Source organism: Marmota flaviventris, chromosome 9 (genome assembly GCF_047511675.1).
Source record: "Marmota flaviventris isolate mMarFla1 chromosome 9, mMarFla1.hap1, whole genome shotgun sequence".
Lineage (NCBI taxonomy): Eukaryota > Metazoa > Chordata > Mammalia > Rodentia > Sciuridae > Marmota > Marmota flaviventris.
In genome coordinates this window covers 92484735-92508436 of record NC_092506.1, presented here as the reverse complement: position 1 = coordinate 92508436, position 23702 = coordinate 92484735, and the positions used below count along the sequence as shown (strand labels likewise).

Below are 23702 nucleotides of genomic sequence, written 5' to 3'. Positions count from 1 at the left end.
CAAGACTTCCCCAGGTTTCTTGTCAGAGAACTGTTGGTTGTTTACAACGTTGCAGGTGGCTTTGAAAAATCTCAGAAGCTAAAGAGAGAGAATGGCAGGAAGAAAAGTAACAGAACTGGAAGGATGGAAAATAAGGGAGAACAATCTACAGACCTAGGGAATTATCTAGAAAAGTGAGGAGGGAGAAATGAAAGGAAGCTGGGTTTAAAGGATGAAAAGGCCAAAATTGTTTTCATCATTTTGGGAAAGGAAATTATATTCACAAATGCTTAGGAAAAGGTGATAGGAAATAAAAAAATACATATTTAACCTAATAAAGTTAGCTTTCTGACATGTGTAAATCCTTAAGAAAAATCCTTAGAAAGTATGAGTGTACGTAGCATGTAGACAGTGGGAAATACAAATAATTATTTGTGAAGTAGGAGATTTAATAATTTATGTATTTTAATTAAGGCTCTTTAGATTTGGGACTCAGTTTGGCTAAGAAGTTCTGAGGGACAGATTTATTGCAATTGAAAAGTAGATAAAATATATTGCACTAGTTAAATGTTTTCACATTTGTGGAATTTAGATGGCATAATTTTGAAATCAATAGTTAATGGCTGTCTATTGTCTTTCTATACCTTATCTCTAATCCTGGAGAAATGGCATGGTAGATTTGAAAGAACAAGGATAATAATCCCCCACAGAGTTCCTTACTCAGTGTGAGACCCCAGAAAGCTGCCTCCTACCTTCTTTAGGCCTTGGTTTCCTCTTTTGTGAACTAGAAATAACAACTACCTTGTAGATTTGTTGAGAAAGAGGAGTAGTAGTCTTTGAAAAACTCCATGAACCCAGTAAATAATAGTTTCAGGGTGAGATCCATGAATTTCAACCAAATTTGGATCCAAAAGATTTAAAATTTTTTTCCTTTTCCCCCAATAATTCACTTGCTTATAATTGTATTGGAAAAGTTTATAGAAGAGTTTAGCAGATGTTAAGTCCAACGGGAGGGCAGGCAGAGATGAGAAGCACTTTATTTTGTTGGCATAGTCAGCCAATCCATTAAAAAAAATTAAAACTGGAGACCTTTTTTTGGCTCCCTGGCTATGATACACACACATACACAGGCATATATAACGATTGCAGATTCAAACATTTCCACCAAACTACTGACCGTTGTGTGCAATATGAGAAACACTTTTATGACTTCTCTAATAATATGAGGGCAATTGTATTTGGTAGAATGTAGGTATTTCACAGCAAATTAATTTTAAATTAGAAAAAAAATTAGATGAGAGAGAAATGAGTCATTTCATTTGTCTGAGAATGTCAAGCATTCCCCATTTATTGTTTTCAAAATAATCTATGTATGTATATTTAAAGGGCTGAGCTGTGAGATGCAACAAATACCCAGCTAAAGACTCATGTGCTTGGTGTGTGTTCAGTGCTCTATTTGTTGGCTACCAGCTTAGTTGCAAGACCTTTGTTTTAAAAAGAAAATTTGACAAGAAGAAATGCTGTCGGTAATTATGAGTTTGTAGTAGAGGTGACGTGATTATACATTCCTCTTTAGTGTATAATTTGTCACCCTTGAAGGATTGCTAGATGCATGGAGTAGTGCTTGAATGTTATATATCTTTCCACTCTATATCCTCATTGCTCTTTTTGTTCACCTTTGCTTTTGTTTTGTTGCTTCTATCATACAAAGCTAAAAGTAAAATAAATACATATTTTACTAAACATAATCGCAAAATTAATGTACCATCTCTAGACACAAATAATGTTTATCATGAATTATTAAGAAACTACAATTTTCCCTTTTGGGATTTTATACATCTTGGGAGCAATTTTTAATTTTTCTTTTTCTTTTCTTTTTTTTTTTTTTTTGCTATGTTGAATATCGAACTCAGGGTCCTGTGCATGTGAGGCAAACACTTTACCACTGAGTTAAATCTGCAGCTCCTTCCTCCACAAAAAAAGAAAAAAGAAAAAAAAAATCATGTGGCATAAGCAGTGAGAATGTTTGCCAGGGGCTATCAACTAACTGGGTTTTCTTAGCAGGACCTTGTGTGATGTATGAGCCAATAATTTAACTCAAAATTCAAAGCCTCTACTTAAATTCTCCCTCTTATCTTCAATACACATATTTATCTGGTGTTTAGTACAGAACCTGGTACTTAATGGGTATTCAATAAAGTACTCAGAATAAAGGAATGTATGTTTTTATTTGTCCAATTGTGTTTGTTTCTTTTGTGTCTGGTATTTTTGTGGTGTATTTTGTTCTATCAAACAAAATGTTTATATTTTGCATCCAGCCTCAGAGAGACATACTCAAGAGTGCAAACCTGTTTGAATTTTTTGCTTTTGCCTGTTATTTAAAGCAAAACTTCATAATGAAGTTGTCTTAAAATGAACATATGGAACAGTATTTTCCTTCTAGGACCCTTGGTGGCCTATTTATATTTTAAGAAGTTAGGTAAATGTAATGACTCTCCTCCAGTCTGGATTGCTTACATTTTCTACACAATTCTCTGTCAAATGAGAGAGAAATGTTTGTCAGCAAGTGGGCTACTGTTGCCAAAAATGCACTGCAAGGGGATGGAAATGACATCATCTTGATCCTCAAATATCACCTCAGGACAGGATCTGAAGGTCTAGAATTAAGTGCCATAAACTCAGAGTACCTTATAATATTGAAGATTCCAGGCCTAGAGTGATTAAGGAAGTAGGGAGCTAGAAATATCTCTGAAGCTGGAGATTTGTTGGGACTGTTATGGGGAATTGAGAAAGAGTGAACATGTTTATAAATAGGATAGTGAGAAGTCACTTCTTGAATAGGCTTTAGTTGAGGCTTATTAGCAGTTCTTCATTTAAATTAGTGGTTATCAAACTTGTAAGATGTATCTGTAGAACGTTGTTAGAATGTAGATTCCTGGGCCCTACCTTCAAAGATTCTGGTCTGATAGTGCCAGAGAGGGGCCTAGACTGTACATTTTGAACAAAACAGTGAATTTCTGGACACTGTAAAGCTGTGTTGAAAGGTAACTGAATCCCATAACTTGGAGGCAGTCGATCTAAGCTCAGTGAGCTCTTTCTAGTGATTATTTTGAAACAGAGTCTTGTCAAGAACCCCTGCTGGCCTTGAACTTGCAATTCTCTGGCCTCAGCCTCCTGAGTGGCTGAGATTACAGGCATGTGTCACTAGGCCCGTGTCCTTTATTTTTTGATTGGTGCATTATAATGATACATAATAGTGGAATTTGTTGTTACATATTCATATGTAACATATATATTCATTGCTACATATTCATATAATTTGTTATTCCCTAGTATTTTCTCTTTCCCTCACTCTTCCCTCATCATGGTCCCTTTCCTGTACTGGTATCCCTTCCATTTTCATGAGATTCTCCCAACCCCATTCTTTTTCTTTTTTCTCTCTAGCTTCCACATTTGAGAGAAAACATACAGTCCTCAGCATTCTGAGTTTGGCTTATTTTGCTTAACAGGTCAAGATAATCTCCTTGGTTGTGCAGTAGAAGTCATTTGAAGTTTCACCATTTGTAGCTTTATTCGTGGACTCTCCCGTTTTCCCCAAGGATGTTTATGTTTAGTAGATCACATATCATTACTATAAATATCTTGTGGATCCCTTCTTCAAAATAAAGGAATAGATACTCAAAAACATCGGGAATCTTAGAGGAAAGAGAAGAAGAAAGGTTGTTTTGAGTGTCAATTTGATGTCACCATTTGCTTTTCCACATATTGATGCAACACTTCTCAAACACTCCATCTACTGGTTCATTTTTGAAGGAGCAATTTGTTCCCTGCCAGTGAAAAATTTAAAAAGGTGAAGGAAGAAATCAACAGATCTGAATGTCAGATTTTTTTTTTTTCTAGAAAGAAAACAATAGGAGGTTTACATATGAGATGTATAGGGCTACCCATCAAACACTGCTTCACAAAAATAGTTGTGGTTGCTAACCTCTACAGCCTCAGCCAATTAATCTTTCTGTCATTTAGTGAACATGTCAGATAGGAGTCTAGTTGAACTCTCTAAATAAATGATGATTGATTATTGGGAGACTTGGCATTTGTAGACAACTTGGCATTTGTAGACAACCAGTCTATCATGAGAAGAAGCTATCTGCTGTTACTTTAGTTACAAGTCCTTAAAGTCCATTTTGACTTCTTTTCCATTCACTGCACTGTATGTATTATGTGTAAATGTACTGTGTCTCGTGACAAATCAATTTCTAAGATACATTGTTCCTTGTTGCTTTATGCCTGTGCTTCTTCATGCACAAACCCTCCAACTTAATGGAGAGGATTTTTTTTTCTTTTTTATGCACATACACCCTGTTTTATATGACTGCATTTTTGCTTTGTGGAATACTAAGTTATGGCTCACATCTGTACTATAGGCCTTATTGCACTGAAGTGTGATTTCACTGTATTCTGGCTACTTAAGACAAGAGATCGTGTCTTATTTATTGGAGTATGCCCACGCCTAGCAGAGGGTCTGAGTTATAGAGGGACTCAATAAATGTGTGTCAGAACAATGAATAAATGATTGAATAAATCCTGGTGTAGTTTGTGTTATGTCTGGCATTGCTCTATAGGCAACAACATATTTTGTTTTATTTTAATAGTTCCATTTTTAGTTTTTTTCTCAGGCATAAATAAGAGAAATATAGTTATAATACTGTTTTCTAAAATGCTTCAAGCATTTCAGAACAGCACCATACTTGGTGTTTTATTGAAACTTCACAATAATCTGTGGATTTTATGGTGATGATAGTAATAACACTAGTATTGATTTGTTGAGTCCTTACCATGTATCAGGCACTTTGCTAAGTGAGCTACATATTTCATTCTATTAATTATGGCAGTAATGCAGGGATAATGTGTTTCCATGGTCTATAAGATATCAAGAGCCTGTGTCTCTGATCTCATCTTGTGATATGCCAGTCCACACTCATGATTCTGTGATATGCTCTTTGAATATGTCCTGCAAGCATCATCTTGGCTCAGGACTTTTGTCTTCTTTCCCAGGTCAGAAATGCTCCTCACCTACACCCTCTCTCAGTTCTCCACATGACTTCAGCTCAGGTTACCTCATCAGAAGTGGCTTTCCCCACCAAACTATCTCTCTCTTATCATCATTTATTGGTTGTTTTTCATCATAACACCCATCACCAGAAATTATCTTTTAGTTTACTTGTTTACTAATATATTGTCTTTCTTCCCTCACTCTAGCCTAAGTTCCACAGTGGCAGGAACCTTGTCTGTTGCTCACTGTGCTCTTTGCAGCCCCTTGAATAATCCTGGCTAGAGATCATTTCTCAGCACATCTCTATTAATATGCAATTTTGAGGGAATTCCTAGGACTTGGAAAAGAAAGAAACTAGTTTAAAAGTACCATATGCATGAGGAGGATTAGATTGCATTAGACAGCTATTATGGATCTAGCATTTATGAAGTATTTTTATAATATATATCATTGATTTCTCAAAATCATAAGAAAATTTAGATTCAGAGATGTTGAGAGACCTGCATGTGATTACAGTTAATTATGGATGGAGATAAAATTAGAATCTGGTCTAGCTCCAAATCACATCTTCCGTCTGCTGCCTAGGTGCCCCCTTAGAGATGGACTAACTCCCTAGATACCTAGAGTACAGCTGCAAGTGAAACCTCAACTTATATATATGGCCCTTATATATATGGCCTGGGTTTAAGAAGCTGCCTTGCTCAAGGTCATGCTTCGTTTCTGTGACTAATCAGTGTAGGGTAAAAAACCTTGGCTCCCTTGCCCTAATTCAGGCAGTTCTGATGTCAGAATTCCACATAGGGTCAACTGAGGCCTCCACTGAGACTACATTACAGTCCAACTTTCCCTCTGTCTAATCCTACTTCCTTCTTTGCTCTTTCATGGATGTTGATGCCAAGAGCATTCCCTCATAAATTTCCTGCATGCTGATCTCCTCAGAGTCTGCTTTCCGGGAAACCCAACCTATGATAGTGAGTTTGTGAATGGAGATGGCATTAACTAAAGTATAAAAGTGGGAAGGTGGGATGTGGAAGAAATATAACAATAACCTTAGATTTGGAGTTTTAATATTTACATGAAAATGGTTAGCTCTGGACTGTGAGCCCTTTAAGGGTTTGGTATTACTGGATCACCAGCCTTAGTACACTGCCTGTCAGTCAGTTCAGTAAACATGGAATTGAAGATTTGGGATTGGAGCTTGGATTGGAGCACATGATTGAAGATAGCGACTTTGGAGGGAATAGTTAATATCTTGAAAATTGACAAGCTCTTTGAGTGAAAGAGAAAGAGAAAAATAGCAGCAGAGAATTGGGAAGCAATATACAAAAACAAAGCATAAAATAAAACCCAGCAGAATGCTTTTGTGTGTGTGCGTGTGTGTGTGTGTGTGTGTGTGTGTTAGAAGGGTGTGAAATGGCTGGGAGAACAGGTGGATGCAAGGGTGGTAGTGGTTGATGTTTGCAAAATAATGAAGAAAATTTAAGGATAGTACTTTCCATCCCACTGTGAATGAGTTTGCTAGTGGCTTTAGAAGAAAAAGTCAATCCTGCATTTGAGATAGAAAGCTATTAAAGGAGGTTTAAAGAGGGAGTGTATGATGAGCAAATAAAAGATATCAGGGCACACATCTCTAAGACATATAGCAATAAAAAGGAGCAGGGGAGAGAAGGGTCTGTGAGGCAAAGTCAAAGTTTACTGAAGAGGTGAAGACTTATGTTTGAAGGTAAGAGAGAAAACTGGGGACAGATGAGATTGATGGGATTTGAGAAAGGATAGGGTTGCCCTAGAGGCATTCTCAAACTCCTTTCCCAAGGATGAGGACACTTTCTCTGTTCTCAAGGGCAATGCAATATGGCCAATTAGGAGTAGCAAATCCCAGTGCTAGATTTTGGTTTCATTTACACCTAATTTACCACAGTCTCATCTTTATTCTAGAATTCAGTGATTGGTCAGTAATTTTGTATATCTAGCAACTGTCAACTTTAAATTGCCATCCCATGTATAGTTCTCTATGTGTATTTTAATGGTTGGGGCTGTACTGACCATGGGATGTCAAATCAGGTCTGAAACGTCTTACTTCATTCTTCATTAATATTATATTCAAATAGCAAAGTGTACAGGTAAATAATAAAGCATATCGTGTTTTCTCTTAATCTGCTGAAGTTATAAGTTGTAAGTTGAACTCCAATGAAAGGAACTGTTTTTAAGTTTATATTCGTATTAGTTTGCTGCCTTTTAGTTTAAAAAGGTAAACACACACACACACACACACACACACACACACACACTCTCACTCCCAGTACAACTTTATTCTCTGTTACAACTCTTTTTCATGCTTTTTTTTTTTTTTGATACTGGTGGAAAAGTCGCTAGTGGCTTTAGAAGCAAAGTTTTATGTTACCCCAAGAGAAAACTTGGGTATCACCTGAGTTGTACCAGCAAGGAGCCTAAGTCTTTTTCGTTCAGTAGGCTTCCGTAGGTCTCAGAAAAAGAAAGAGGCATCTCATTTAAATGTCTGTTGATCAAATTCTCTCAGAGCTGTCTCACTGAGTCTGCCGGATTTCTTCAAATTTCACTTTTTCCTTTGTGATTGGTTTAAGTTCTGTATAAACAATGCCTTGATTTTTGAATGAATGGTGTCTTAAAGAACATTTGTTTTTTAGCTTTAGAAGCTTGTTTACTTTTCAGAGAGGAAAGGATACAGAGATTCTTATAGATTGTTTGTCATAGTACTTATAAGAACCTCAGTTCATTTTAATAGCATATTTGAAATACTGATCTATGTATTTTTTTTACATCTAGGTACTTGGGAACTATCTGTCTAACCAGTATTGATTATATAGTGTTGAAGAGACTCTGCCTGATTGGACTTTGAATTTAAATAAATACCATTTAATAGAAATCTGGAAAAGCCGTAATTACTCTCATTGTGTCTTTTAAAAATTTGCCCAAAATAATAAAAATGGTTTTTACTTCCTTCACAAAAGAATCTGCCTCCAAAGGCATTTATTGTAGGGAGTGAGAATGATGAGATTGTGTGGGAATGGAACAGAGACTGTGAATAAGAGCAAATCTTCGCTACTGACTATTGTAATTCCATTTGAAGCTTCAGACAAATATGAGGGGGTTTCTACTGTAGATGCTGGAAAGAGAGATTTATTGTTTCCACCTGATGTAAAGATCAATAAACGCTTTGTGGACTTGACAGTGTTTGCAAGCTATAAAGTCTTTCTTTTTTTCTCTTGTGTTAACTTATTGCCATTATAAACACATTTCAAAGAAAACTAATCTATCCATTTATTCTGAATTAAGTTCTTTCTCTAAAAGTGTGTTTGCAAAGTACCGACCCAACTTGGTGGCTGAAAGAGAATGGATGAGATTCATCTGTAGCTTGTTACAAATGGCTGTGTGAATTGTGGTCTAAGCAACTGCTGCCTGCTAATTTTCCAAGCATTTAGAGGTTTTCATTGTTTAGCTGCATTCTTGGGATGGGCGTTGGGGAAGATGGAGGAAATAAAACATTAAATTAAGTTGTAAAAGCAATTCTCTACCATCAATCTCTTTCTTTCTTTCCTTTTCTTTTCTTTTTAGGTACTGGGGATTAAATACAAGACTTTGTACATGTTAAGCAAGTGCTCTTCCACTGAACTGTATCTCCAGCCCCATGTGTACACACACACACACACACACACACACACACACTTATTGATTGCAGTGCAGGGTTTGATTCCAGGGATTTGTGCATGGTAGGCCAGCACACTGAACTATATACCAGAACTGTATTTCTTGACCATTTAGAAAAATCCAGATAATTTAGATCTCAAACACTAAGTTGACAGAGATTCCCAGTTATTTTGATTATAGACAGGGAATGTATCACTTTAATCCATGGCATTAATGATGACTCTAATGATAGAAATCAACAAATTCCATTAGACAGCATGCAGTTAGAAAAAGCATTTCACCACAAGTTGCCACAACATAAAATTTTTTTTCAAAGAATACATACTATCAAGTCACTTTCAAATATGAGTCAATAGAAAATATCACCATTGTATGACTATAAAATGTGAATCTACAAACATGGATCTAAAAATAAGATCACCAATAATTTTTACCATTAGATAAGGTATTCAATTACTTTATGAGTTATAAATCAAATCAATATATGTTTGCCTGAAAACATAACCTAAAATACAAACTTTATTATTTTGCTCTTGCAGAGTGACTAATAGAAATGAAAAAAAGGCGTATCAAAGTAAAGTCTATCCAAATTTAATTCTTGGTATTTTACGCCAGTGTAACCTCTGATATATTATGGATTAAGGGTGAGGAAAAAAACCCAAAGAGATGTTTATTTTTGGTAGTCTCTATTCTCAGTCTTTCTCTTTTCACCCCCCCCCCCTCTCTCCCCCTCCTTCCTCCCTCATGCCACAAAAATCTGCTATGATTATCTCCCAACTGACAAATTTTGACTGTCCACATTTTAAGTACCTTTTCATGTTAAAGTAATTGAAAATCTCCTCCCTTAATTTTAAGCATCTATTTTAAGTAGGAGTGGAAAACAAATTTTTTTTTTGGGGGGGGAAGTTTGGGGATGAGTGGAATGGAGATAGCTCTCCAGACATCTAATATCTCGTCTCAGAAGGTTCTGCCACATAACAGTGACTACATGGTTGTGGTGCTTCTGAGAGCTTCTTAGCCAGTAATCTAGATATCTCTGTAGCTGCAGTAAATTATTTAATGTTATTAGTCTGTGGGAATAGTACAGATATCTTGGTTGGTAAAAAGAATAATGATAAATTTATAGTACTTTTGATGATGTGGCAATACACTTTAAATTTTGGATCAAAACTATTTTCTGTTGCCTTAAAGAATTACTGCTACTTTAGGTTGCTTTTAAATAAGACTCATGGGCCCAAGTGTGACTCATGTTGTCCTTATGTTTTATAATACTTAGAGATTCCAGAGATTTTGCTACTTATATGGCTAATGTATGGATTAATATATGTTATGGCTAATGTATGGATTAATGTATGTTGTGCCAGTTATAGATGCTTCTGCACTGGGTTGCTTTGGAAATTCCAGTTAGAAGCCATAGGCTAGGCATGCAGAGGGATTCCAATGTTTTTAGAAACTGGTGATTGGTATAGTAACCCGTTCCTAAGCATCATATCATTAAATTCCCTGTTGTTAGGCGTCAATGTGTATACGTGTTTATTTATATAACTTTTACGGGTCAACTTTTGGTATTTGTGAAGCAGAATGTCAGGGTAAGATATTTAAAACTGATGTAGTATTGTAGAAAGAATTTGAAAAAAGTCATAGTATGCCAAAAACATTTCTCCTCATCTGTTCCCAATATCCCTTTCTTACTCACATCCTTTCATCATCTCCTTTTCCTTATTACTAATTTCTCATTAGCTAATGAGACAAACAAATGACTAGTAATACTACACTGTTAAAAATCTGGTTCTAACGTGAGCTGGTTTTGATGTCTCTTGCTGGTCTTCTAAACAGTCTATATTAGGTTGGTCATTTTTTAGTAAACAGCTTATTTTGATTAGTATTTAGTGTAAGCAGATTTTGGAGAGAATTTTGAAAATCCAGGGCTTTCACTTTCTTTTTTTAACACCTAGAAACACAAAGCATTCGTGATGTCACTTTTATCTTTTTGATTTTTCCCACTTAGGTCTGTGAGAGCATAAATGATATGTTGACCTACAATTTCCATACAGAAAGGTCACTCCCATAAGTAACATCTGTTTGGAATTTATCAAATATGCTTTAAAACATACATTATCTCAGGAAATGTATAAAGAAGGCAGGACAAGGATTAATAGGACCAATTTAAGGATGGCAAACTGAGGCTCAGAAAGGAATAGCAACTTGCCCAAACTTAAGGATCTAGTAACCACTTACATTTTAATACCCCATTTTCCTATTTAGATACAAAACTCTTTCTGCCATGCCATTTCTCTCAACATGGCCATGAATTGTTCTACCTTCCATATGTGATACACGATATTGTTCCATGTCACCTCCTGTTGCCTCCTAATTTGTGACTTGGTAAGAAGGGGCTGGGCACAATTTCTTCAGGTTTTTCTTGACCCTTACAACTCTTACCAATTGTTTAGTTCTGACTGTGTGACAGTCCTGTGTTAGAAATGCCAAAGGACTCCTTTTTTTTTTTTTTTTGTCTTCATACATGTACTTAGGGTAATGATGTCCATCTCATTCCACCATCTTTCCTTCCTCCATGCCTCCTCCCTTCCTCTCCCTCCCCTTTGCTCTCTTTCTTCATTGGGGCTGTGCCTCTAGGCTGACCTAGTTTGCCTGTCCACTGTCATTTTTGTATGCTTCAGGCTCCCATGGGTGAAGCAGCTATGAGCAGACTGACAAAAGCCATCATCATTGCCAACAGCTTAGCTTATGCCATCTCTTGAAGTTTGACTTATAAATATGAAGAAAGTGTTGATTACCATAGAAATAAGAGTATATATTTTCACTATGTTCATTGTATATAGTTGTGCATGACTGTAATTTACATGCCTTGGCATAATTAAATAATTTACTAGATGGAAGGAAGAAGGAATATAATAGTTACATAATAGAATGACAGGTAGATTAAAAAATGTGCTTAGATAGTTTAGATGAAATTTTAAAAATATAAGACTTTGCATGTCATGCAGTATTAGTGTTCTGACTGTATGTGTTCCCCTCACCCCCCCGAAAAGTGTGATTACTCTGTACCTCTAACTCAGGAATCTAGAGACTAATGATACACAGTCATTACCTGTCAAACGTCTGCCTAGTAAGCAGGTTTCATATCCATTTGCATAGTCATTTTACAGTCGACATTAGTTTTGATTATATTCAGACCCTCCTTGAGTTTTTCTTTCAAGAAAGATTGAGGCAGTGGAGGTGGGCGGGGATGTGGGGACCCATTCTGCATAGTGTTCGGATGTTTCCGCATCTGAGACTTCTAAACTCCAAGGATGTGTTGCTGTTAGTGTCCTAAAGCAATCAGATGCTCAGCCACTGACTGGCTAAACAAAATGCCCATGGCACTTTGGTTGGCATCTGAATGACAATTCACTTATTTACACTGAGCAATAACTGTGAAATGAATCTCATTATTCAAAGTCTTCATGGTCAGCACATTTCTTACTGTTGTCTACAGAAAGAGCCAAGTCATAATCAGAAATTTGCTTTAATCCATTTAGAATCAAAGCAAAATGAATTTTATGCCAAATTCTTTAATCCAGTTTAAGGAAGTTTCTGGTTGAAGGTGAGACCTTGTCAGTGAGACCTGATGCTTTAAGTCTGTTCACCAGCCTCCCCTGTTAGTTATGGTGGTTGAAGAATTTTTCTTAATTTAGGAATAATTTCACTTAGTATGACAGAGGACCAAAAGCCTTAGATATAATGTTTCATAAACAATTCCCCTTCACTTCTTTTCCCTGTGGGTTGCCTTCTGTAAGTTCACCTGTTGCTCCAGGTCTTCTCTGTATTGTTTGCCTTTAGAAATGTTATATCTTTTGCTCACTGTCCTATTTTCATGGAGTTACATCCCGGCAATTGATTGGAGGTAATTCTCTGTCATCCATTTACAAATTATCATTTAAGTTAGTGCATTCAGGGTTGACAATGCATCTCCTCATTTTATGTGTTAATTTTATAATATAATAGTCACTTAGAAGTTTTACCTACCCTATGCCCAGAATCAGAATCTTGTTGGAAAACATTTCACTGCAGCTTCCAAATACTGGAAGTATTATAGAGAATTCTTTGGAAATATGCAAATGGAAGCTGCAAAGATGTTTTAGGAGGTACAAGTTATTTCCTTGTATGAGGTCCATTGCTATCTAGTAGGATACCCATGAGTTGAAAGGCACTAATTAGTTTTGCAGCATTTACTAATTGGCATCTTTAGACTGAGAGGCATGCCTGGCAACAGTCCTAGATGTTAGACATGGTCAGTTTCATTCCATTTAACATTTTTTTTGGCTATCTCATCATTAAGAGATTTATGCATAGAACCATCATAGAATGTATATTTGTATAATAAAGTTTTATTATATTTTGACCTTATAACAACTCTAAGAAGTAGTCATCCCAGAATTCCCTATTTGATTAAAAAAATAAATTGAGGTTTAGAAAAATAAATTCTGTATCCAAAAATCACACAGTGTAGCCTGGAATTAATTCCTTTCAGCTATAATTTTCTCTGCGTTGGTGAAGATAGAACAATGTATTTCAATTTAGAGATGGTTAGAGGCTTGGTTTTTGGAGGCAGTCAGATTACATTCTGACTCAGACACTTATTACCTAAGTGACTTTGGGCAAGTTTTAATTTTTTTTAGCCTCTCTGGATTTCAGTATTTTACATTTACAAAATTGGGGTAATGCTTCTTCCTCCCTTACAGGATTGCTATTAGGATCAAATGACTTGATGCATGTAACATGTTGGACATGCCTGACACTCAGCACTCTGCACATTGTTGGCTGCTGTTACATTGTTTAGACCGGAAAGCCATCAGCCCTGTGCCATTTATGTCGTTCTTTTTGGCTTAAGGGTTCAAGTGTGGAGCCATATGCCCTTGGAAGCTTTAGATATGGCATGATCCGTTTTCCTGAGACAGTGTGTGGAAACAATGCTATCTTGTTTTGGTTGGTATTTTCATTCAGACTGAACCAAAAGGACCAAGAGGGTGACCAGTAAAGCATGTATCACCTAAAATTTCCCTATTAAGAAAGTAGTGATCATAAGAGTTATTCAAATAACTATGAAACATCAAAACTTTGGGAAAGTGAGTTGATAACATCATTTTTTTTTGTAACTGTTAAAGACAAACAATAAATGGAAATAAGAAATTTCACTTGACCCATGGAAGAATTTCCTAATGATCACCCATATGAAATGAGTTACTGATGGAGGCAGCAGTTTTTGAGAGAGAGTGCACAGGAGACCCACGTCTTTGCTTCTTTCCAGCTTTGTAGCTGAGGCAAGCACTTTCACCTCTGATTTTCGGTTTTCATCTGTCAAATGTGAATAATTAAATCTGAGGCTTAGAGGATTGTTGTGAATATCTACTGTGATGAGAGGAAAAATAAGTGATCCATAGACTGAGGTGTTATGCAAAACCATGGTGGTGGTATGATTCTCTGGAATTCTTTGAAGACATCAGACATTCTTGGGTGTGATCCTTTATGAAGGTAGGAAAAGAGCTAAATAAATGACTACTCTCATTTCATTTCAAGGGGATGTCTTCAGTTAAAATTAGTATTGATAGCATTAGGTCTTATATCAAATTGAAATTCAATGTCTACTTTTTGGAAAAGCATTAACTGAAATAACAAAGGGGAAAATACTTAGAAAGCAAACATACTTTGTAATAGGAAGATTTAATTATCATATTGATTATATGTTAAGTATATTCAGTTCTAATCAATAATTACAACAATAATGGCCACTGTGCATTGCTAATTAGAACATACTTCTAATAAGACAAAGGATATGAGTTTGAATGTTCTTTTAAGTCAATTAGCATAATGTTAGTCCTTATTCTCCTCTCTGATAAGATCACTCAACTGTATATTCATATTCAGCAGGAGAATCAAGTAGAGATTGGTGAAATTTTGCAGATGTTCAATTAGTATGGATGGAAGAATGCCAATTATATTATAGTGCACCTCTAACTTTTATGTTTATCTTTTAGCACATGTATCATTTTTGCCTTTTGCAAAAAATCATTTGTACTACTAGTTTGATTCATTAAATTACTGGTGTTGATCACTTAAAATGGTATTCTAGCTTTTTTGAAAGGTTATCATACTTCTAAATTGTGAGATCAGAGAAGGTAGTCTAATCACCAGTGTTTTCTGACACAGCTTACATGGGTTTCACGTGGCAATGTTGTACTTGAAAATGACTCTGAGAACTATGCACTTCTTGTAAGTATTTTTCAGATGGGAAAATGGAGGAATTTTTTTTCCCAAGATTTCTTACTCCCAGGTGAAGAGATTTTGGCTAATTTTATAAAAAGGTCAGTAGCACAGCTGGTCTTGAAATACAAGGTCCTGACTCAAAGTTCTATATTTAATTTGCAGTCTATTTTTTTTTTTGTTTATATGTAGTGAGTTCAGTCACAGGGTGGGAAAAGAATATCATGTCTGGATATTTAGTAAGATTAATGATTACTATAATATGTCTCTTTCAGAAGTGGATGGGTTGTTTGAAGTGACTTATTACTTTGATTAATTTTATTAACAATGGCAGTTATATAATTTAATCCATCGATGTCTATAGGCATAGTTATAAGATATTTTGATTTCTTGATATGATGGAATTTGGCATAGGGGGTCCTAATAAGCAAAATGCCCTTATGTTGTGGAGAAGGTGGTGATCTCCAGATTGAGATTTGGAGGATAAGATGGGTGGGTTCTTTCCCCTCTCTCTAGCTTATCTTTCGAGAACAAGTCTGTTTCACCACTGGAGGTTCAGACTGTGTTATGATTTGGAGAGAAGCACATTTATACCACCATTTACCTTAGGACTGAGGGTTGAGTTTTTGAGGGAATGAGACGGGATTCTTCCTGAACACTCTATGAGATCAGGGCACTAAGAAGATTTGACATTTTGTGGAGGGACAGAGGACAATATGCAATAAAAGTTTTTGGGGTACCTGTTTTGGGAATTTAGATTGTGGTAGTGGAGACTGGGGTCTATCAGAAGGCAGCATGGAGACTCTGGGAGCCCAAAGGCTGGGAAAGAGTTGAGCCAAAGGGTGAGAGATAGCTAAGGAAGGGAGTGTGGAAGTGCATTTAACATAAGATCTACTTCATAATTTTGCCCATTAGCCTTCCTGTTAGTACAGGTTTGATTTAAAGAATGTTACATGTTCTCAAGAAAAAATCACTTGGTTTGAATACATGTGATTCTTTAATTTTGTGTTAACATTAAACAATGCTTTGGTATTGAAAATAGTTTGCTCAGGGAGGAACTGATCTCTCTCTGAAAGAGGGTTTCTTTGATTATTAGCCATGTTATGTTGAGCAGGTCACTTTCTCTTATTTTGGTTATTTTTTTCATTCAAATAGTGATAACATTAGTGTGATTATTTCACTGAATAGGTGCAAGAATCAATAAGGACACATATATGAAAAACATGCACGGTAAAGTGCTCTACCAAATGCAAAACATTCAGCGTTATGTACAGTATAGGTTTAAGTTTTTGTTATTGGATTGTGGAGCCAGATTACCTGGGTTTTAATCCTGGCTTTGTTCCTTTTTACCTGTGTGACCAAGGGCAAATTAAAATTTCTTTGTCTCAGTTTTCTCATCCATAAGAAAAAATAACAATACTTACCTCATAATGTTGATGTGAAGATCAAGGGAGTTAATATACAGAAGGGGCTTAAAGTGGTGGCAGGCATGAAGTACGGTAATCGTAATAGCTGTCATGTTTTTATATGCACGTCAGCACAGAACTGAATGCTGACTTATGTGCATGAGGGTGAATTACTCAGACATGAAAAAAATCATATATTTATGCTTCAAGCAATATAATTCTTTGTCTAACAAATTCATATTTGATTATGAGCCATTAGTGACAGCTAACTGGGACTATGTTTGAATTTAGCAATTATGAGTGAGCATCTCTCAGAAGCTTACTTGTCTTGATATTTGAACAAAGAAACCACTCTTATTCCGCTGACTTATTCAGATAAGGTTTATGGAGTATTGATCTAGTTCATCACGTTTATGCCTTTAATGAAACATCTCATTCCTAACCACACACATTAGAGGCAACGGGGTCCCCCCATACAAGTTGAATTGAAAAGTCTGTGGGGGACACTCAGACACTGAAAAATTTTAAAAGCTTCCTTGGTAATAGTAATGTGGGGTTGAAAACTACTCGCTTAGAGTGATAGTAGTTCAGAATATACCCATATCATTTAGTTTCATTGACAGAGGATACCCAGAAGCATTGACAGATGCTTTTTAAACATTTTTAATTGTAGATGGACACAATATTTCATTTACTTATTTGTTTATTTTTATGTGGTGCTGAGGATTGAACCCAGTGCTTCACATGTGCTAGGCAAGCGCTCTACCACTGAACCACAACCCCAGCCCTAGTTTCATCATAGATCATTTTATCATATTTAAATAAATATAATGATAACAGATATTGATGGGTGTTTCTTTTATGCAAGGAAACATCTTTATAGTTTTCATTAGATCTAATCTTGTGTGTGCTTCTAAACAGAAATGAAGAAGTTTATTTTCCAGTTGTCTGTTTTTTCTTCCTTGGCATGATGAAAGGCTGTGTAAATCAAATAAGAATGTCGAATCACAGTATGGGAGAGATGAGAAGGATTCTCAAGGGAATCTAGTGAAAAGAAGACATGCTATGTAGCTCTTCCTGGCTTGCAGGGATTTATTCACTTAGAGCTGTGTGATTTTGTAGCACTTGCTTAACTTCCCTGAGCCTCTACTTCATCTCTGATGAGATGAACATGCACTTTGTACATACAACTGTGTTTAATGCTGTGTATGTGTGTGTGTGTGTGCGCGTGTGCACGCGCGCAGACACACACACACACACACACACACACATCTTGATTCTGCCTTCTGCCTGATCCCCGCACCATCTGGCTCGGATATCCAGAGCAGGGACTGTGTGGGAGCCTCAGCAGGACTGTCTGAGCTTGCAGGGCCAGCTGCTGGGAACTGCTCCCTCCCACTCTTCAGGGATCATATCTCTGGCTCTGTTGGGATTGTTTCATGACTGCCTGTTTGGATCCCATGACCTTTCATGAATGGAACATTAAGTCTGTAGGGTCAGTCACTGCTAACCAAGTACAGTGATGCTGGCCATGAGGCTAGTGACGAAGATCATTTTTTGTCATGTGATGGAAGCTTCTGGGTATCCTCTGTTTGAGCCCCAGAAAAATACTTGTGCAGGACACAGGTGGCTGCTTTCTTTTTTTCAGCTGTTTTCTACCCATGCTTCTTTGTGTTGAGTTAGAACAATAGGGAAGCCTATTGGAGGAAACAGAGAACCATCGCAGCCCTCTTTGATTTTTTTTAATGAAAGTAAAAGTAGTTCTGTCTCTTCACTCTGTTTTTTGGATCCTCTTGCATAGGGCTTTAAAATTATTAGGACTTGCAGCTCTCCCAAGTTACATACTTTGTGTCTAAGGAAGTCTCATAATTCATGGGCTGTTTCTTGTTAGTTGTAAAGTATGATGCCTGGGGTCCTCTCCTTAGCTGTGGTGTTTCAGTGCTCCTCCCTCTTGTAGGCATGACTTCCGAGTTATCTTCAATCTTAATTTTGAGAATTCTGTTTGTGTTGTCATCTCTTTGGACTGATCTTATTGCTTCATTAGAAATATTGATAAATTAGCCTGCTATTTTTCTGTTTTTTTTTCTTTTCATTTTTGTTATGTGTACTGGACCGGGAGCCAACTTTTCATGATTAGAAATGGAGGTGGCTCTGTTTTTTTTTTTTTTTTTTTTTTGATAATGAAGATTCCCACATACTACACTTGTTGGTTGGATTTTTCTGACCTACCCCTTGTGTTTCTCCACTAGATAGTGACAGTTTTGAGGTTTCCTGCTTGGCATAGCCATAACTATCATTTATTATGCACATACTATATGCCAAGGACTGCTTATTTCAATTAATTCCCTTAAAAATAATATGTACATAAAGAATCTGTTTCATGGAGCTTAAACTGTCTGAAGTCATCTGATAGTAAGTCACAGAGCTTGATTTTTAAACTTTGTTTGACCTTACAGCTGCTTTTCTAAATCATCTTTCTAATTCCTTCTCAAAGGAAACAGTAGATACATATAAGGGACATGAAATATTGGCTGGAAAAGGATTGGATAATACTTCATAGTAGAAAACAGCTAAAGAGCTGCATTTCTTGAAGGAGAGAATAGAAGGACTGTGTGAGTGCAAAGCCCTTGCTTTTCCCACTCTATACCTTGACCTGCATCATTGGCAAGCTTGAGCACTTTGTAAAAGTTTGATGAATAAATGGCCTCTACCAGCCTCAAGGCAGAAGTCATCACTGTGGGAGGCTTTGTCCCATTGTGGTCTTCATTCCATGCTCTTTATTCAGGTCAGAGAGACCCTGAGATTTTGCGAAGATGTCTCTCACCAATCAGGCCATAGTTTGAGGTGATCAGTCAGAATCTAAAGACTAAAGTGTGGAGACATTCTGAGGGGTTGGAACTGTGTTGAGGTCAGTACTGGCTTGCAGGAGATGCTGGGCAGTCAGCCTTTGTGCTGTGGTGTAGGCCATTAGCTTGTGCCCACTGGCTTCTGCAAGAACAAGGATATATGTATGTATATATATGCTTTACTAACTTGAAGCTTTGCAGGTTGTGCCCAAAGAGCATTTCCTTTTAACATATTTGTAAACTATAAATTTAACTCCTACCAAGTGAGGAAGTAATTGCTTCACACAAGAAAGAAGTCAGCTCTTTAAAGAGCTTAAGTCCTTTAACAAATGTCTTTTTTTAATGACTGGGAAATTCCTAGTATAGGAAAAAAATGTCCTTTTGTACAAATGAGGTCATTCTGGTCTTAATTGGCCCTGTGCACTCTACTTTTTGCTTTCTGTTCCATGTTTTGTGACCAGAGGTTATTGGAAGGATAATCCCTCTGTGGATATTCACTGCTTTGGGGGCATGTTGCCAAAGGGAAAGTTATCTTAGCTTAGAAACTGCCAACCCAGTGCAAGAGCCCCAGATCCCAGGGGTGCTGAGCCAGTGACTGATGATGATTGGTTCAGGCTGGCCATGGTTTGGGTTGTTACAGCATACTTTTCATGTATACTACAACCACTGCATCTGCTTCATTCTCTTTAGATTGCTCAGCTGCTCCACTGATTCTTGGCTCAGGAATGATTATTCTTTCCTAGGTGCATTGCATTTACTCTGTTTTGATTCTAGCCTGATGAATAGAAACATCTGTATCCATTTGAGATAATCTTTTAACCCAGTGTAAATGGAAAATACCTGCTGAAAGAAGTTGCTCTGTACCTTTCCTTTGAACACTCAGATACTGATTTTTTCCCTAAAATTAATTTGTGAATTGGCTTGGCTAACATGAATATATTTGAGGCCTTAGATTCACACTGTGAAAGGGTCTTTCTATGTGATAGCGTAGAGTAGGTCTCAGTGGATGCCCCTGGTTTAATTTAAGCTCACTTTCTTCTGACTTTAAAATAATCATTTCCTGCCAAGGAGGAGGTTACAGGTTTGATGAGTGTTAGGGAGATTGTCACACCTATCTTGCATGTTTTATAAAGGGATGAACATGAAGAGGGTAGACATAGACCTCTGTAGTCTCTTTTGATTTATATCTTTAAGACAGCCACTTTGAAGGAGTAGGATTAGATATTGATATGTATTAATTCTTCTTAGGTGCCAACACCATGCTGGATGTCTTTACAGATTACCTTTTTTATAGGTACTAGGTTTGTATAGTTAATTAGCAGCAGTCCTTGAGATTACCAAGTTAGGGTTCTGCCTCATATCTCAAAGGTTTTGTGTTATATAATGGATCAATGTTTTGATAAGTTTTTGATAGCTTTTTTCTGTTTGAATGATTATAGGTTTTTATTATTTAAAAAGCTTACTCTCTTGATGCTGAGAATTTGACTCTTCTTAATATAACTTCTTAATAGAATCTATTTTCTGGGATATTTGAGTGCATTCATAGTTCCCTGAGTTTGAAACTCCAAGTTCAGGCCTGATAGCCTAAATAAGTCAGAAAATAACTTCTTTTTTTTTTTTTTCAGTTTTTAACAATGAACTTTTATTGGCATAAAGTTGTACTTATTTGGATATTGTCTCTAGCTGCATACATGCTATAATGGCAAAATTCAGCACTTGTGACAGAGATTACATGGCCTTTAAAACCTTTCTGGCCTCTGTAGGCAAACCTTTACAGATTGCTGCTTTACGGATTCTGGAATCAGAAGCAAATAGTTCATCATCTAGCTTTTTAGTTAGATCACATTCCAGCCTTAGGTTCCCAAAAGCTTTTATCCTCAAATAATTATTTTTATTTTTATTTTTTCAGAAAATAACTTCTTGATCTAGAATTTAAAAATTCTATCTTGAGCTGTCCTGGGGAGGAGAGGATTATAAAATTCAGTCATGAGCTGCTTACATATTTGTTACAGACCCCATTTTTTTCCCATAGTAGTTGTGGCCCTTGTAGGGGCTCCAGAAAGAATCCTTGCTTGAAATCTCTTGGAACACTGAGGAAGTCAGGCTGACTGCTACTTGAAATGATGGCTGTGGGGCTCTGGACCACCTGCTTCCCATCCTTCTCTAGCCTTCCCATTAGTCTCCTCAGATGTACAACTAATGGGGAAAAAAGAAAGATCATCTAATTTTAAAAATATCTCTTGTTATATAGTGGGCTGCATAACTCAATTCATTACTGCTTGCTACACCATTCTTGAAAGTCTTGTTAAAGCATAAAATGTTAAGATGTTCCCTTTCATTTCAGTTGATCATTACCTCATGCAGATATACAAGCTGGGCAGGAAGAACTATGACCTAGATTTCTGTAGTATACCCTCCCACTTCTCCCAAGGTCTCCATTGATTGTAGGCAGCCAATGAATATTTCACTGAAATTCATTGGTGGTTCAAAATAAAATTGAGGAAAAAAATAGAAAATATTATCATACTTGAAATTGGGAAATTTTGGGTAAATGCTGAATGCCTCATTAGTTTCTGCAGGGAAATATATGGCCTAGTGCAAAATGTGTTCATATTATAAAGTGAAAACTTGTGAGATAAATTAAAAGCTGCATTCTTTGCTTAGAATGCTTAAAACGAGAATGACACTGATTTGCTGATAATGTATTTTTGTTGTTGTTATTATCTTGTAGCCTCAGACGATACAGCAAACTCTCAAGAGGACATTGCAGTATTATGAACATCAAGTTATTGGGTGAGTAAAAATGGGTTTTGTTCATTAATGGGGACAAAATTAAAGGTGATTACTTACAAACAGGTGTTGAACATGTGGTCATTCTGTTATACATGTCAACCTTATCTCATAGCGGCTATGTTCTCAAAGTGTGTGTGTGGGGGGACTGACGAGGGTCCCTTGGAGTGATTTCCTTTGGTTTATTTGTATTTAATTCTTTTACATGAGGTTTCTTTTTTGTTATTGCTCTCCTTTCCTTTTTGTCCTGCTTGTGTTCTTACTCTCTCATTCCATGACTGAATCTCATAATTTGGCCTTCCTGCTGTGGTAAGATTTATTGATACCAACTAAGAGGCTTTGAATGTTAGAATCTTTAGGCAGAGTTTAATCAAAATACCTATTGATTTAGCTAGAGTAACTTGCTACATATTTTTCTGAATTATTCCCTATTTCTAAAATAGGATATGGTATAAAGATTTGATATCAAAAGGTAGGAATTCAATGTCTCTCTAGCACTTAGAACTTTTATCTCTTTTGTAAAATGTGATGATGGTGATAATAACTAAGTCAAAGATCAGATGTCATAATGAAATGATATAATTTCAATGAAAGTATTTTATGAACAGAAAACTCCAAATGAGAACCAGGTATACTTTTGATTTTGATTTGCTTGGCAAAAGGCAATTGCTTGACAAAAGCCTAAATTTACTTTCTTGTGCATTGTAGCTTTTAAAATTCATTGACATTAGAGGCAATGTACATTTTTAAATCACCTTGTTGGTATTCTTTATATGCTTACAATGATTTATCTTTGTAAGATTTTTAAGAACTTTTGAGAAGTCACAATTCAAAACCTGCTACTTATTAAAATATCAGGGATCATTTTACATTATGGCTAGTGGTCATTGCAATAGGGATTAGTACATATTTTTGGGTATTTTGTGGTAGTGTGATTTTTTTATTTTAACAAAACAGAAGGGAAGAAAAGGAACTAAAAATTAATCTCGGTACCTAGTACAATACCATGTACTTTTAAGTGCTTGATGATTGCTAATTGTCATTTCGAAGGGAATTGCTTTGAAATTTTGTCATACTAATCCTCAAGAGTGCAGTACTAGGAAAAACATTATTTAAACTCATGAGATAGCTTTTAGTTTGAGGCCATTAGTGATTTCAAATGGTTTATCCTAATGGAGCTAAAGAATGTCAAATTAATCTTTCCCCACACATTCTAAAATAAAACTTAATCACTCTCATTGAGCTTGCTACTTTCAAAGTATGGTGTATGGATTAAATTAGTTTAGAACAGTTTCTTGTATGTGGCCATCACTACATGTTTGCTCTTATGTTTATTAATTGCTATTAATATTTTTATGATAATACCAATCATCAAACCCAAATTAGTTTCTAGAATTATGAATGTTCTCTCTGTTCTAAAACTAAATAACTGAGATGATATTCTCACTTTTGAACTCAACTAGGGCTTCAAGGCAAATTGGAATGGCACTCTTAAGATATGATCAAAATAGATAAGTATATTGCAATAATCAGCAGAACATTTTTTTTTTTTTTTTTGCCATTAGTGGGATGATGCATTCTCTTTTACCTAACAGCCTCAGCTCTCCTCTCTAGACAGACATGGCCTGTGATGTCCTTGTTCATTGCCTAACTGGTCTTTTCCTAGTTTGTTTATTACAG

The 23702-nt window shown here is 36.2% G+C and overlaps 1 protein-coding gene across 1 annotated transcript in view; it reads left to right on the top strand.

Moving 5' to 3' along the window:
• Positions 1-23702, top strand: part of Gucy1a2 (guanylate cyclase 1 soluble subunit alpha 2) — a 271121-nt gene that overhangs the window by 3947 nt on the left and 243472 nt on the right. The window contains exon 2 of the mRNA XM_027930780.2: positions 21964-22025. Within this exon, the coding sequence (XP_027786581.1) occupies positions 21964-22025 (62 nt within the window). The remainder of the gene's footprint in view (positions 1-21963; positions 22026-23702) is intronic.